The sequence below is a fragment of the Corticium candelabrum genome, chromosome 8 (assembly GCF_963422355.1).
Source record: "Corticium candelabrum chromosome 8, ooCorCand1.1, whole genome shotgun sequence".
NCBI lineage: Eukaryota > Metazoa > Porifera > Homoscleromorpha > Homosclerophorida > Plakinidae > Corticium > Corticium candelabrum.
Window position 1 is genome coordinate 4,715,723 of NC_085092.1, and position 17,766 is coordinate 4,733,488.

The 17,766-nt window shown below is 42.0% G+C and overlaps 2 protein-coding genes across 2 annotated transcripts; one reads left to right on the forward strand and one right to left on the reverse strand.

The window, feature by feature from the left end:
- The first annotated feature begins 3,301 nt into the window (after positions 1-3,301).
- On the forward strand, positions 3,302-6,833 carry LOC134182900 (nucleolar GTP-binding protein 2-like). The gene is given in 12 exon segments (XM_062650341.1): positions 3,302-3,391; positions 3,728-3,826; positions 3,884-3,914; positions 4,052-4,144; positions 4,206-4,240; positions 4,500-4,529; positions 4,603-4,731; positions 5,889-6,002; positions 6,062-6,087; positions 6,247-6,349; positions 6,439-6,554; positions 6,626-6,833. Coding segments are annotated over 12 exon segments (1,074 nt in total).
- A 748-nt stretch (positions 6,834-7,581) lies between these two features.
- LOC134183817 (uncharacterized PE-PGRS family protein PE_PGRS36-like) lies at positions 7,582-8,375 on the reverse strand. The gene is made up of 2 exons (XM_062651390.1): positions 8,335-8,375; positions 7,582-8,212 (listed from the first exon to the last, which is right to left on the reverse strand). The coding sequence occupies exon 2, from the start codon at positions 8,121-8,123 to the stop codon at positions 7,719-7,721; it is 405 nt and encodes a 134-aa protein (XP_062507374.1). The 5' UTR covers positions 8,124-8,212; positions 8,335-8,375; the 3' UTR covers positions 7,582-7,718.
- Between the last annotated feature and the right edge of the window lie 9,391 nt (positions 8,376-17,766).

A 17,766-nucleotide genomic window follows, 5' to 3' on the forward strand; every position in this document is an offset into this window, starting at 1 on the left:
TCATCTGGATAATGTAAACTTCCATTCTGGCAGCAAATATGCTGGAATGGTAGACTCTCAGTCTGTTGCTGCCTTTTGTTGCTGTTTGGAGAACTTGGGCAAACTGATTCACTTTCACATGTTTATCATCGTTGACAACAAGAGCTCCGTCTGCACCTGTGCCATAATAGACAGAATGTGGACTGCACGAATCATCTTTATCTGGAATTGGTGGCTAGACAAAATCGAATAACTATTAGGTCACGTGACAATTATAAAACTTATTTTTTTAGTAATGAATATTAATTAAGTTGACATTTGATGTTATAGTGTATTTGTGAAGATTTCAGGCAAAACATTCCTACTTAAATGTTTTGTTAGCTCCGAGATATACAGTATATCCCGGATATACTGTGTATATATATAACCCAGATTTTACGTACAGACTAGAATCACTTACTCATGTTACTCCTACCTCCCCCAGACAGAGGCGCAACTATATGAACCCAACTCATTAGAGCGCGGTCGTTTCCAGAATTGCATTCTAGCATTGGATGCTACACTGTAACTTACATGCACTTAATTAATTAAACGTTACTTTAATTTGCTATCAAACTATATTATTATTATCAATGCAAACCTTCAAAATCTAGAGTTTGTTACACCGTTGCTCCCCAGTTTCCTAATTTGCAAACAGACTTGAGATTAGCATACCTTTCTTTTGTCCCAATTCAAAACCAAACTCTAGGCTGCTCAATCCACACTTTAACTAATTCTCTAGAATTGTCGTGATATCTTTTGAAAATCAAAATCTTTCAGTCCGCGGAGCATGCACTCTTATCCTTACACATACAATTGCAACGGCTCTACAGTACTGTTTAAGTCTGTGTTTGAACGTTTTATCAAAGACTGAAATGACTTACCCACTGGTCTTTGTCAACTTTGAGGTATCGACAGAGCTCTGTGAGTGTGACGTCGCCAGGATTGTCAGATCTATAGCAAAAACGATACACGTTACTCTTGCCGTGCTACTTCGTTCTTTGCGATTGCTGCTGCATAATTCTAGAAGCCAGCGGCTTGTATTTCGATCTCGTCAACATACTTCAGTAGACACGTGTCTTCTATACACGTTGTCAAACTTGTCAAGGCTGCAATAAGAGTGAACGACAGTAGCCTGTACATGCTACACTAATATAAATTCGCATAAACTGAACGGTACACTCTCTGTTGTTGCATTTATAGAATGAGGTAATACTACCGGGTGTAGTAGAATGAGACGGAAGGGAGTTCAATAGAAACAATCACTAGCATTGTCTCTTACCGATGCCCGGTTATTCCTTTTTACAAAAAATGCGGTACGTAAGTTACCGATTTTTGTACAATACGGAATTCTAGACCATTACGTGAATGAGTAGGAGCTTATCACGTGGGCAAACGTATACTCCCACATGAACCCGTCTCTTTAGCTAATTAGTTGGCAGAGCTTGTTGCAGAGTACGACGATAACAACTGGGACTCTGTCGACATTCGTATCTCATTTTTTCTACCGTGCAAACGTCATGCGTGATTGCTTGTTCTGCCCCTAGAAAGCAATAAACAGAAGCGTATCTATCGCTTTTCGCGAGATCTACGAGAATACGAAGAAGCGGGTTATGCATGTGGGCTAGAATACTTGGTCGGAAAAACTGGAGAATAATTTTCATCGCATTCCTACTTGTGTGAAGCAAACTAATTGGAAGTAATCGTCTCTTCGGAGCACGTGATTCAGAACCCATGCTTGCGATAGACCTCAGCTATATAGACTTGAGGTGCTCCAAAATTCTACTAGAATCTAGTAGTCCAGATGTTTGAGTTTTACAATTTTTTAGAGGTCCAGAAGTTTTGCTTAGAGGCAAGCAAACATTAATTGAAGTGGTCTAGAATTCTGATTCTCCAAATTTTAGTTTAATTAATTAAAGCACCAGGCGGCAGCAAGAAAGTTGGAGCTCTGGCTGTCAGTTTACTACTAACTGCATGCAACCATGCATGGACTGCATGGATATATGTATATGTATATATGTACACTCAGAGTAGCATAGGATGTCTAGAGCGCAAAAAATTAACTGGAGTATTACCAGCAGATAAAATTTGCCCCCCGTCGCCACCACCTCCAATGCAGCAACCTATTGTACTGACCATTCCACCACCGCCACAGCCGTAGTTAGCTTGGATCAACTGGATTGCTAATCCTGAGTAGCCTTCTTCTAAATAAAAAATACAAAAGTTTGTATTCACATTCTTTTTGCATAAATTTCAAACTAATATATCTATATAATATGTTGTCTGTAGTTACGCTTTTGTGGTGCGTATGTACCTAGATGGCAAAGTTTACAACTTCTCGTTTAGCTAATGATTCTTATATTGTATGTACTGAATGTAGATGCATGCATACAGTGTATGTCATGCAAATCTATAGGCATAACGTTAACTAAAAATGTAATCTGAAATTTTCTAGATTGACAGATGAGTTTGTTTTTCCTAATCACTCAAGAGGCCACTTAGTATCTAGAGAAAGAACAGAAATGTTAATCGACTTATCTTAACGCGCGTTAATAGACTGGTTTTGCTTATAACCAGGAATACAATAGCGCACGCTAAAAGCTGACAATCTTTATTTATTTAACAAAAGTAGACGCCTCTAAGAAATTTGATACATTTACAAATAAATAAAGTTTTTGTAATCTATGTCTAATTGACTGGCTTTGTATACCTTGAAAATCATTTTCTTGCAGCTTTGCTCCATATCTTCCTCCACGGAATCCAATTATTTCACTTGCTGAAATTTGACTTGACCGTGGTCCCACATCTACCTGCATTTACGTACACAATTGCGTACAAACGCACACACACACACACACACACACACACACACACACACACACACACACACACACACACACACACACACACACACACACACACACTACGCAAGTCTGGCCCAAGCCTGATCTTCCCCTCTCTTTCCTTTATCTGTCTCTGTGTGATAACGTCACCATTGAGACTGTCTTCTCTCGCCTTTCGGTGTTCGTCGTCGTCTCTTTGGTCTCGTTGTGCTTGCCTGTTCTCGAAGCTCCTTGCCTACTGTGCTACTTTGAGTTTGAAGGCAGCCTCATATGAACGCTTCTTGGGTCACTACTCTTCAGCCATGCGGTTCAGATGATTCAGGCACGTGTCAAACATGCACGCGGAAACAGCAGGAACGGGGAGAGACTGGCTTAAGTCTAATATAGTCAATTGGCTACCCTGTGGTGTTTATTTAAGTGTGGCATTCTTTTGAGGACATATGGTAGTTAGTCGTCGTTTTGTTCATTACGTGCAGGTTGTCATGCGACCATCGAAACTGCCCGTGTCTTTATTACAAGAGAAAGCAAAGGTGAGATAATATTGGAGCATTAGAAGGACTTTATGTTTGGTCAGGCTTAACGCGCGTTATGGGGCGTGGCAAATTTGGGCGTGGCAATGTTGCACGCGTTAGCAGTCACGTGGAGCACAATTACAGTTTACTGTAGTCAAAAACCATCGGTCCATTTGTTGTTACGCATTCATCTGATTTTCCAATTGATTGAATATTGGAGCCAATGATTGAATATCAGATACAAGAAACAAATAGGACAAGTGCAAATTGAGTTGTGTGTTTCTATCAACAGCAATGCAGATGTTTATAGGTGCACAAATACGTGTTTGTTGTTTAATATTTTTTCATGTTTAGCATGCGCGGGTGCATCTTCTCGACACAGAACTGTTTGAGAACACGTTTGGCAAGAAGGTGCAAAGAAAGTGGCCGAGACTGACGGCTGGTGATCTTCAGGTTTGTGTAGATAATGAAAGTGTGGCGGACTGTAGTTGTAGTGTTGTTGTATATAAGGATTATTTGGATACAGTGGAGGCATCAGGAGGTAAGGGAGTGACCGAATTCTGTTTGTATTGTGTGTGTGTGTGTGTGTGTGTGTGTGTGTGTGTGTGTGTGTGTGTGTGTGCATGTGCATGTATTCATGTGTGTCACTATGTGCTTGTACTATGGTTTCTCTTTCAGTTAATTATGACAAAGAGGAAGACAAAAATCTCATTGATGACACAAAGGAAGACGTGAGGTTGGGTGGTCTGTCTCGTTGCTTTGTTTTACTATGTACGTGTGTTTGTGGTTTTGTAAGCGTAGGGAAGAGGCCAAGCATCCAGTGCTTAGTAAGGGCAATCAAAACGGATATGGAACGAGCTTTACAAGGTGATGAGTTATATGATCTATTGTGTGTGAGTCATGAGATGCACAGACAGACAGACGGACAGACAGACATACAAACAGACAGACAGACAGACAGACAGACAGACAGACGGAGAGACAGGCAGACAGACAGGTGGATGGACATTGACAGACAGACAGACATACATACAGATAGACCACCACACAGACAGACAGACAGATGGACAGATAATCAAATTACATTTTACTCTTTACAAGTTTCTGATCAAGTTTGTCATTTCAGGTTATCGATTCATCAGATGTTGTTGTGCAAGTGAGTTTGACTTGTCTTTCTCTTCTGTTGACTCTCATGATGTTAACACGTGATGCATTTCTGTTGTATTTAGGTGCTCGATGCTCGAGACCCGCTTGGCACACGATCAAAACATATTGAGACATACATGACGAAGGAGAAGAAACATAAACATCTCATATTCTTACTAAACAAATGTGATCTTATTCCAACTTGGGTGACGGTATGTAACAAGTGTGTGAGAGTTTGTATTATACCGTAGACAGGGAAATTTTGGTGACAGTTTTGATTTGGTGATTGGTGAGTGAATAGCCAAAATGAGAATTCACTAAATTTGTCAAATGTTTTGTTGCACATGTGCACATGCATTGCTACAAAGATGGTGCTGCACAGGTACTTTCAAACAATAGATCGTCTTTCCCTAGCGACGCTCTCAATATGTGGACCATTCTTCTTGTCCGAAGCGGGAAGTAGAACGAGCCAACTTGGTGTAAGTTGTGTTTGGTCACAGAGCAACGGATTCTCTGACAAGTCACGTGCACGTGTGAACTATGATGAGTACACACCAAAGGTAAATGCCAGAGTTGGGAGGTACACTGCAGAAAACAGGCTCACTAGAGCTGCATATCGCCAAAATTAATATTTGCCAAACGTTTTGGACCATTTCGCCAAATATTAACGTCACCAAAATTTCCTGGTCTACGGTTTATTGAACATATAGCAGTAGATTGGTAGATTATATATGGTCAGACTTACAGGCAGACAGTTAGGCTAGACCAACTAAATTTATGATGCTTGGATCTTTTGAAGTAAAATCAGACTGATTGATTGAAGTAGGAAAATAATAATCATGTGATGGTTTGAGCATTCGCAGTTCTTACTTCACTACCTATAAGCCTATGAAATAAGAAATGATGTCGATACTGAGTGGTATGTGGAATGATGTCTTGGATCGACCACATACATGTTGTAAATACTTGTGGAGTTGCTGAACATATTTGCAGTGTGTGTATACTAACCTTTCTACAGCAGTTTTGTGTATAATGGTGGAGTGAACATTTAGATGGACGTTGGTAGTGTGTGTGATAGATGTGGTGACATGTGAGTAGTGGATATACAGACTTGTGGACAGATTGACAGAATTCCATACAGACAAGTGGAGATCTGGACAGACAAAGTGGCAAACAGACAGACAACTGATAGACGTACGGACAAGCAGACAGATGGACAGACAAACTGCCAAGCACATAAGAAATGGACAGATGAACAGACGAATACAGGAAGACAGACAATATCATATTTTGAAAGGTAGCCATAGCCATGACTAACATCACGTTATATCCCATGTCGTTGTGAAATAGCCAATTGTCTTTGTTTTAGACTCGGTGGATTCAAATTTTGTCTGCTGAATTTCCAACGCTTGCATTTCATGCAAGTCTGACCAACTCATTTGGCAAAGGAGCTCTTATTCAATTGCTGAGACAATTTGGGAAGGTTAATTAACATGTTTCTTGTTGGTAATTTGTTGTTTGGGTGATTGATGTGTTCTTCAGTTGCATAAAGACAAGCAGCAGGTCAGGTGGTAAATTGGTCTGTTTTATGTTGGTCCATTGTGTGTGTGTGTGTGTGTGTGTGTGTGTGTGTGTGTGTGTGTGTGTGTGTGTGTGTGTGTGTGTGTGTGTGTTTATCACGTGACTAACAGCACACCTCATCAACCTCAATTCTACTCTTTCTTCAGTGTTGGATTCATTGGATATTCCAATGTCGGTAAAAGCTCCATTATCAACACTCTTACAAGCAAAAAGGTTTGCATTGTGGCCCTCATCGCAGGAGAAAGAAAGGTAACTTTTATTATTAAAATAGTTATGTTTTTAGTAATTTTTGGTAATATATATATATATATATATATATATATATATATATATTGTAGGTGTGACAATATATTACCTTGATGAGACATATCTACCTCATTGATTGTCCAGGAGTTGTCTACCCATCAAATGATTCAGAAACTGACATTGTTCTCAAGGGTGTGGTACGTCACATGTGACAACCGTTTGCATCTCTTATACCATCGATTTGAATTTTTGGTTGTTCTGTTGTCTCTTCAGGGTGAGGGTGGAGAATGTAAAGTTGCCAAGCGATTTTATTCCTGCCGTTTTGGAGAGAGTGAAACGCGATTATGTTCAAGCGACATACAAGATTGACAGTTGGGATGATGCGACTGACTTTATGGACAAACTGGCAAAGAGATCAGGAAGATTACTGAAGGTTTGGAATGAATCTGATAATGACAAATGCAGTTTTATTAATCTAATGTATTGAGAGATACATTTCTCCAATACAGTAGTCTAACGTATTGTGAGATGCATCCCTCTAATACAATAACCCATTCCCAAGCGTACTGTACATTACATGGCCGAGGCTACTCTAGAGTAATAGTTCAAAAGTTTGCATAAGTTTGTCTGAATTGTTTGAGGTGGTCCAGAATTTTGTATACAAGCAAACATTAATTAAGGTGCATGGTCTAGAATATTCGGATTAGCCGAATGTTTGTGTACGATTATAGGCAGCGGCAAGAAAGTTGGAGCTCTGGCAGCCAATTTTCTACCGACTGCTACCAAGCATGGACTGCATCGTCATCAGTGGCACGCATGCAACTGCTTCAGCGACAATTTTACAGATACCATAACAACCACCAGAAATATGATTTGTAGTAGGAAGGTATGCCTTTACGGCACACAGGGCCAGAACCCACGTGCACATCGCAATGTACAGTATACAGTGAACTGTACATGCATACTTGAAGATTTGAATTTCCGAGGCATGTGATGTGGTAGCCTTCTTGACTCTAGACTTGTTCAGTGTTTCTAACTAGATAATGATCATTATTAATGGCATGGATCGTACGTGAAAGTGCCATCATGTACCATCTCACCAGCACATTTATACTACTGTTTTTGTACAGCGAAAACAATTAGTTTGATATGCGGGCCAGTGTCATCTAGACGGGTCTTTTTGCTTTACTTGCTTTTTGCAATAATATTAGTGTGAACAATTTATTCTAGTTGAAGAATTTATTCAATTAACAGACATTTTCACTTTTCGAACTAAGCAACTATTTACTTATTAATCGTCATCACCACACGGCACTGAAACGCAAGTTTTGCTGTGCCTGTCCATGCAGTCTAGTGCAATGGATAAAATATTTTAGTGTACAGACAGTGGTCCGCTTTCAGACATCTGCAGTTTGTGCCACGTGAATCGTCCAGATGATCCTTTCCCGCCAGGTGCGTAATAACTTGGATCTGATTCTTTTCCTCCAACTCCTCCTCTTACGTCTATACTTACAGATCCATTAGTAGGAACACCAGCAAAATTGGTAACTAACAGAATTGATCCACCGGCTCCTCCGCCCCCACCGCCTTGCGCTCCACCCTTGACTTCAATGTTGTGGCCGGCATCTTGCCCTTTAGCTCCACACGAACTAATCCTTCCTCCCGATCCAATGAATGCAGGAGTAAATATCTCTACAATACCACCACCGTTTCCTCCACCTCCCGGTAAAGCGCAACAGTCTTGATCTCTGGCTCCGCCTCCACCGCCACTTCCCATGAAAACTTCTGTCAGTGAAGACGTGCGATACACTTTTCCTCCGTAAGCAGCTACTACACCTCCGTGAGTGTGAGTGCGTGGACGCTCACCTACACGTATACATACACACACACACACACACACACACACACACACACACACACACACACACGTACATGTAGAGTAGCATAAAATGTCTAGATCGCAAAAATTAACTGGAGTATTACTGTACCAGCAGATGAATGTGCTCCCCCGCCGCCACCACCTCCAATACAGCAACCACTTGTACTGACCATTCCACCACCGCCACCACCGTAGTTAGCTTGGATCGACTGGATTGCTAATCCTGAGTAGCTTTCTCCTAAATATAAGAATACAAAAGTTTGTATTCACATTCTTATTGCATAAATTTCAAACTAATATATATACATATATCTATATAATATGTTGTCTATAGTTACGCTTTTGTGGTGCGTATGTACATAGATGGCAAAGTTTACAACTTCTCGTTTAGCTAATGATTCTTATATTGTATGTACTGAATGTAGATGCATGAATGCAGTGTATGTCATGCACATCGAAAGGCATAACTAAAAATAAATACAATTTTAAATTGTCTAGATTGACAGATGAATTTGATTTCCCTAATCACTCAAGAAGTGCACTTAGTATCTAGAGAAAAAACAGAAAATGTTAATCGACTTAACTTAACGCTCGTTAATAGACTGGTTTTGCATATAACCAGGAATACAATAACGCACGCTAAATGCTGACAATCTTTACTTATTTAACAAAAGTAGACTTTTGTAAGAAATTTGATACATTTACAAGTACATAAAGTTTCTGTAATCTATGTCTAATTGACTGGCTTTTGTATACCTTGAAACCCTTTTCTTGCAACTTTGCTCCATATCTTCCTCCACGGAATCCAATTCCACTTGCAGAAATTTGACTCGATTGTGGTCCCACATCTACCTGCATTTACGTACACAATTGTGTACAAACTCAAACATTACAATTGCAAACAAATCTATATAATCATACTGGTAGTTTGCTCCTAAACAGTAGGACTCCACCAGTATGTCCATTCCAGGGAGCGCTAGAAATTGTCGCTCGATCTTTCAGTGTAACTTTCAAATAGTTGGGAACAGTCACTACTTGACAGCGGTTAGTCCCTGTTGTAGAGCAATTAAAGGTTAATCCTGCGCTGATGGTTACAATGGAGTTCTTGTAGTCGACCGTTTGCACTTTTGCAAACATTGATTCGCCAGCATTAGTTCCTTTCATCTGAATAATGTAAACTTCCTTTCTGGCAGCGAATATTCTGGAACGGTCGACTTTTAGTTTGTTGCTGCCTTTTGCTGCTGTATGGAGAACTCGGGCGAATTTGTTCACTTTCACGTTTTCAACTTCGTTGACAACAAGAGCTCCGTCCGCACCCGTGCCAAAATAGAAAGAATTCGGATTGCACGAATCATGGTGGGTTTGACTTGTTGACTAGACAAAATAAAATAACTATTAGATCACGTGATAATTACATACACATGTCTAAAACGCGTTCCGGGTAACATACTATTCATCTAATTATGGCCACAAGTGCCAGCAGCATTGCGAACGAGAGTGTTCTTACCACGGCTTTCGCCAAAGCGTCTGCGACACCGGGAATTGCGTCACTGCATCCTGAACAGCGAACGACGGTGGAGTACCTTCTGAATGGACGAGATGTATTCGCTACATTTCCGACTGGTTTTGGAAAGTTTGCTATCTTCCAAGTCCTCCCTATAGTGACGCATGAGTTGGGTACAGCTGGAGTAAATCTTTTCGCTAAACATCCAATTGTCCTTGTTCTTTCTCCGCTGAAATCTCTCATGGAAGATCAGGTAACCGGCCTCCTATCTAAGGAGTTATCAGATGCTATTATAGGAGCAAGCTCTGAACGCGATTCTCGTATCAAACAAGGATGCTATTCTTTCGTGTATGGTAGTCCTGAGGTTTTATTTGAGCTCCATTTCTTCGATCTTTTCAAGCTTACGTTGACAGGTCTTGCAAAGCAGCGTCGGTAGACCATCACCTTTGACAGCTGGTCGAGCAGTTACACTAGCTAGCGTTCTAGCCAACGTCTCTGCCACAGAATCAAAGAGTCGTCGTGTTCAGCCGTACACCAAGAGTTCGCCGCAAACACGGCAGACGTCTCTTCTTCGTTCGTGAGATCGCATTGCACTAGTGATGTGTTTGTGTAATGCAAGCCTGTTATCTTTTTATCTCCATCTAGACCTACGCAAAACGACCCTAGGCTATTAGACTACGTTTTTGATAAGTACTTCCGAAATCATTTTAGTATCGACTTGGTCCAGTCTAGAGTTCGCGCTCTCTGGTCTGGAAGTTCGAGGCTACCTTTGGACTAATAAACAGCGTTTATGTAACGCGCTGTGTTATGCTATATCCTGGCTAGACACCATATCCATAACCTTGTGCAGTAGGGGACAGACAAAAGAATTGTGGTACCCACAATCAATGGCTTACCTTCTTGTCTTGGTCAGCTTCGAGAGATCGACAGAGCTCTGTGAGTGTGACGTCACCAGGATTGTCAGACCTAGCCAAACAACACACGCCATGTTACTCTGCCTATACTTCGTTGTCTATGCTGCGTAGTTGTAGCTCCCGTTTCCCCGTGTCAACATACTTCAGTAAACACGTGTCTCCTCTACACGTTGTCAAACTTGTCAGGGCTGCTGCAAAAAGAGTAAACGACAGTAACTTGTCCATGACTAGTACCTGCTGAGACTGAACGGTACACTGTCTGTTCGTTGCTTTTATAGGGAATCAGGTACGTTACCGTAGATTGTACTGCCGTGTCTAATCGATATGGGAGTTGGTCATTGTGGTCATAGCCTAGACAAACAATGTATCAATTTCTCTTGTCATGTCATGCATTGCCCGTTTATTCGTTTTACGAATAGACAGTACGTAAGCTTACCGTTTCTTTGTTTGCTAGGTGAACAAGCGGAACTTATCACGTGAACAAACTTTACACACGTGACCCTATATGGTCATCTCGTTCTGCTGCCTTGAAGACTGAGTCATACATCAATAATTATTATCGGACACTCCCCAATATCGGACACTGGCATACGAAAACCAGACGAAGATTTCTTGTACCTAAGGCATGAATGTAGAGAGTAGTAACACGACATGCTAGATCCAGCTTGATCTCTTGACGTATTGCTGTTGACGGTGACAAAATAGAACTTCCGCTGCTTTTCTCGTATATCGGACACGCCCATCAAATATCGGACAGCCGCCGGTTTTTGCTTTGGACGGTACCACAATTCACTGCCTGCACCTTGAAATAATAGGTATATGTCTCTTCTAATCGCATTGATAACAACAGATCGGCAGCTGCGCACGTTAGATCGAGTCACGAATCTAGTTTTTGACGTTTACTAATCTCGGTCACTCGTTCTCTGCCAAATAGCTGCAGCCAGACCTAGCTGCTACGCTAGCGTCACAGTCCTACTGGATAGCAACGCGTCACGTCAGCATCCGTCATAACGTTGCTGCTGTAGAACTTGAAAACTGATCGCACCTATTCTCTGTCACAGAGTATCATATCTCGGTCAGTGCTTGCCATCTCGTTTCTACGACTCCGTTTAAGACGCAAGTTATCTCTGTCGATAGGCTCATTATATGACTTCCTTTCCCCAAATTGTTGGTTTTGTCTTGTCAACATCTACTCTCGCAGACAACGAAGAAGGCGGATGACTCACGGAACATAATCTCAGTCACCTGATCTCGAGTGATTTTCTATCTTCAGACGCAGATCTGAGGCGTTCTTTTGGCTAACGTTATAGCCAAACCGCTGGCTACTAGACTTACAGGGTGGCGTTAGTGCTCATCGTGCTGTTGCTACGGCAGAATGTGAAATCTGAGAGATAAATACTCGGACATCCGAGATCATATCACTGTCAGTCGCTTTCATCGCGTTTCTACAAGACGAATTGAGACGTTAGTCATGTCTGTTGAAAGGTTCGCTTTGGATGTTTATGCCACTGAATAGCCGGTTTTGTCTCTTCGGTTTTTCTGTTGTACGGCAATGAGAAAGGTGATCGACCTACGGGACATAATCTCTGTCACAGAATGAGATAACTTCTTGGGTTCTACAGCTTTCAGGTAAGTGGTCTTACCTTCATTGGAAATTGTACATACGGTTGCAGTCGACTAAGGTTGATTGAAAGTGTTTTGTAGTGTATTTGTATAACTATAGCAAATTCTAGTAATTAGACTGTGTTGGCAAACGTTAGTTGTTCTGTCTAAATTATGTTTTTGAATAATAATTAAGATAACCTTTATTTAGGGCATCTGGTTTAGTGCTAATTGACAAATTTTGTGAGTGATAGATTGACCATCATGGAGTTCTACATTGAATCCATTCTGGCACAAATTGTCACAAGATGCCTTGTCAGTATGCCAGGACTCTGCATACTTGTAAACTGTATACGTACTACGATCTTGTCGATTGTAAGATTTTAGCTACATCAGTTACTATCAACAACATGCACTGCTTAGTTCTATACACAGATGGTTAGTTGGATATCTTCACTGGACTAATTATAATTCTGTCTTACAACTTTATAACTCTCAGATCTGTGTCATGAGAAAGATTGTTTCTCTTTGGCAAAATGTCACCATTTTCATAAGTTCTTAGCATAACTCTCCTAGGGATGTAAAAAGGAGTTTGTGTGCAATTCTATTTGATAAAATCATCAATCGTCTCATCCAAGATAAAGAATCATTATGTCTGCCAGTCAAGAATTAGAAACAGGTAGGAATACTCTCTGGTTAACTGCCAACAAAATGTGTAAATTCACAGTCATCACGTTGCATTATTGAAGTGCTAAAAATAGTAAGTTAGACACACACGTTTGTGACAATATAGCTCTAGAACAACAGTAGACTAAAAATCGCACAATACTGTAAGAGGAATAGACTACATTGCGCATGCTTTGTACGAATAGCACTGATATATAAGCAGACACAGTACTTGTACACTTAGTATTGCGTGACTAGCCTAGAGAATCAATATCATAGTACACTATATTACATGGTGTCAGAAGTGCAATGACTCGCAGCAGACTGTTTATGAGCAACAATGTCTACGGCTACGCAAGTACGAGAGTCACTGGAGCCACACACAGTACGAGAGTCACCGGAGCCACACGATCTCGTTCATTTGACGAATGTGACAGTCTCGTTGCCGTAGAGATTAAATCTAAAAGGCAACTTGGCACAAAACTGGCGAACGTTTCGCAGAAGATGGGAATCTTTTGAGGTCTCGTCCCGAATGACGAGAAGATCACAAGAGGAGCGAGTGGCGACCTTCCAGCAATGCCTGCCGACAGAAGCTCTCGAGGTTCTGGACACCTTGCCCTTCGCAGAAAATGAAGATAGAAATGATATGGCAGTGGTGCTTCGCCATATGGAAGCGTACTGTTTCAGCAAAACAAACTTGATCTACGAACAGAACCAGCTCACGCAGCGAGCACAAATGCAAGGTAAGCCTTTTGATGATTACCTAATTTCGCTAAGAAGCATGATTTGTGCATGCAATTATGGTGCGATCCAAGATACATTGTTGCGCGACAAGATAGTCCATGGGATACGCAACAATGACACCCGTCAGAAACTGCTGCAAGAAGCTAAATTAACTCTGGCAACCGCGATATCCACATGCCGTGCCGCAGAGTCGACATCCGCACAAGCCAAATCCCCATTAGCATCAAAGATAACGTGCATGCACTGACCGCGTACAGCACACGCAACAGGAGGAGACAAGCCACGGTAACCGCTAGGGTACCGCAGACATGTCAGTGTTGTGGACGACGACATGAAAAAGGTCCAAGACAACGTCCCGCACTAGGCAAAACATGCTCCAAGTGTGGCAAAGCAAACCACTTTGCTTCCGTTTGCCGACAGAAACAACCACAAAAGAAGACAGCCTCACCAAAAAAACAGTACCGCCTTCACCGTATACGGAAGACGATGAGTCAGACCAAACCAATTACCTGATGACAATCACACTGACCGATACCAGAAACACGGATACAGCCCACTCTCTTCAAATGGCCAGGAGACAGATGCGAATCAACTGTACGCCACAATGACAGTCGGTAGGTGCCCAATACGTCTACTATTAGACACATGTGCTACGTGCAATGTTATCAGAAAGTCGGAAACACCTCCAGGCACCGTACCACTGAAATCTGACAAATTTTTGTCTTTTTACAACAAGAGCAGACTGAAACCATTGGCTAGGTGTACTTTGCATCTCATCAACCCCAAAACGAAGCAGCAACACATTGAGGAATTTGTTGTCGTTGCATACAACGAAGCAGCTACCTCTCTGTTAGGAGCCGGAGCGACGCAGCGACTAGGAATTATTAGCGTACACCTCGACCACGTACGTACTGTCAAACACGAACAGACAGAACCTGGTTCTTGCAAACCGCAGACAACCACAGACACCACATCTGACTTAAAGCAACTTCTTGCAACTGTAAGAATTTGCAAGAACTTTTTGTAACAACTTCCGGTCTGCTCACTTTCTTTTGCCGCTGATTGGTAGAAGGTTACAATCCCGGATGTAAAAAATATGATCATTCTCTGTAGCACACGCCAGATGGCGCGTTGAACGTTTCTCTTCGGATATTAAAAGAACAAGGATAAAAATATTCAAGCACAAGCGCGTTTTCTAGGTAAGCCGTGGTATTGAGGAATTCTGCTTCAAAGTCTGGCGGGAAAACAGTCCTACCGACACCATTTACTTTAGAGAGGAACCACTGACAGCAAGAAGGCAGATTTTCATAATATCTTCGCATTCACATTTGTCATTCTCGATATATCCGTAGCAGTCATCCGTAAACGCTTTGATTCGTTCGCAGTAGGCGGAGCTTAATTCACCAGGAAGCGCGGAGCAGGCGCGTGGGCGTTGCACATCACAGAAACATCACTCGTTCTCGTATACAAAAGCAAAGATAGCGAAGTAACTTATACAGAGCGATTTGTCTTCGTAAGATCTACTCATACAAGTTAAGTTTATTTTTGTTGGACTTCCCCTTTAGGTGAGCTAGCGCGAAGCAGTCCACCACTTAATGTGATGTCCTTCTTTTAAGCTTGTAGCTGATTAATAGTTAATATATTTGATAAACTGGCATCTACACATTCCAGAGACGCTCTCAACAAACGGTTGATCATCTTGACTGTTTTTTGGTAAATGATTGCTGAGTTTGTGTGCCACAAAATCACGTGATTATGATCTACCATCTCTGTCAATTAACGGTTAATGGGGCGAAACCAGAGTTGATTCCAACATCAGGTGTCTTTTATTATTTTCAAAGCCATTTTAGAATTGGACCATCATATTGAATGCGGACAAGGAATGTTTAGTTTTCAGGTATAGTTGATTGTCTAGACTATAGACAGTTGCAGACTTGTTACAACAAGGCATTCATGATTGAGGACTAAACGCTTAGCCCGGAGGTATGTGTACAAGGCGGTGTGAAACAGTATGACTACGCGAGATAATATTTTTATAAAATAAATTCCTTGCGAACATACCCAAGCTTTGTGTTTCTACTGTATATGCAAGTTTTTGGCAAAGAACCAAGCTATCTATGCAACGCGCCAGGCTATCTGTCCGTGTATACATGTATGCATGTGTGTACTACTACTGCACTGTAAATAGGTCTTGTAACTACGTGTCTGTGTCTGTGTCTGTGTGTGTGTGTGTGTGTGTGTGTGTGTGTGTGTGTGTGTGTGTGTGTGTGTGTGTGTGTGTGTGTGTGTGTGTGTGTGTGTGTGTGTGTGTATCTGTGTTTGTGTGTGTGTGTTTGTGTGTGTGTGTGTGTGTGTGTGTGTGTGTGTGTGTGTGTGTGAGTGTGTGTGTGTGTGTGTGTGTGTGTGTGTGTGTGTCTGTGTGTGTGTGTGTGTGTGTGTGTGTGTGTGTGTGGTGTGTGTGTGTGTGTGTGTGTGTCACGGGCGGATACAGAGGCACGTTTGCCAGGGGGCACCCGAACATATATTTACCTGTCCCGGATAATTCGTCCCAGACCAGACCATGTCATGAGGTGGCTGCACTCACTTGGGTAGGTCTTCACCTCTCCCTCAGTTCTGCCGTGCCGGTTGATTCCTCAAAGACCAGAACATGGCATTCAGTACATATACCTAAGGTCCTTCTACCACTGAAGTAGAAAATTGCATTCGGGTATGTAAAAGAGTCAAATTGCAGTTTTATAACATCAGTCTTGCACGTGCTCCTGGTTACCCATCCTGTATCCGCCCCTGGTGTGTGTGTGTGTGTGTGTGTGTGTGTGTGTGTGTGTGTGTGTGTGTGTGTGTGAGCGCTCGCGCGTGCGTGCGTGCTACAACGAATGTAGACCACTTGCATGACTTTTATTCTACTTCGAAAATTTGTTAAAAAAACATTTGCGTATTAGTACTATTCGAAACAGCTAGCAGCCATGCATGGTAATAAGAAATGCAATTTTTTGTCTGTTTAGTGTACAACGATTACGTAAAAAATTTGAATGTTTTTAATGCACCGACAACGGTCCGCTTTTAGACGTCTGCAACTTGTGCCATGTGTACCGACCAGGTGCTCCTTTTCCGCCAGGCGAATGATAATTTGGAAGTGAATCGTCTCCTCCAGCTCCACCTGTCACGTCTATACTTACAGATCCATCAGTAGGAACTCCAAAATAATTGGTAACCAACAGAATTGATCCACCAGCGCCTCCGCCCCCACCACCTAGCTCTTCATCGTTGAGTGGAGTGTTGTGACCCGCATCTTGACCTCTAGCCCCACGCGAACTAATCCTTCCTCCTGATCCGGTGATTTTAGGTGCAAATATCATTACAATACCACCACCGTTTCCTCCAGCTCCGGGTAAAGCGCAACATTCTTGATCTCTTGCTCCGCCTCCACCGCCACTTCCCATGAAAATCTTATCTGTCAACGAAGACGTGCCATACGCTTTTCCTCCGTAAGCAGCTACTACTCCTCCATAACTGTCAGTGCTTGGACGTTCGCCTATATATGTACGTATATACATGTAAACTGCAGAAATTTACGAACTGGAATGACTATGTTTACCACTAGAGAAATGTCCGCCACCGCCGCCTCCCCCACCGACACAACAACCACCAGTACTAACCATTCCACCGCCACCGCCGCCGTAGTTAGCTTGGATGGACTTGGTTGCTGATCCTGCATAGCTTTCTCCTTCGTACACAAACACGTTGTTTGCATTCACATCAATTTTTATTCTATTATATATTACAGTATAGTTGTAGATACTCTATAGCGTGTGTGTGTGTGTGTGTGTGTGTGTGTGTGTGTGTGTGTGTGTGTGTGTGAGGGGTGGGTGGGTGGGGGTGTCTGTCTGTCTGTCTGTGTGTAGTCTGTGTGTGCATGCATGCGCGTTCGTTCGTGACACGGTATGTATTAATTTCTTTGATCTTTCTGACTGGTTTACTGTATACCTTGATATGCGTCTTCAATCAACTTTCTCCCGTATATCCCTCCATGAAATCCAATTCCGTTTCCAGAAATTTGACTAGTTCTTGGTCCCACATGTACCTAAATGTTATACGTGACAATATATTCTGT

Bases quoted from the DNA above. Each gene is read 5' to 3' on its own strand.
- LOC134183817 (XM_062651390.1), bottom strand. From the start codon at position 8,123: ATGGGAAGTGGCGGTGGAGGCGGAGCCAGAGATCAAGACTGTTGCGCT.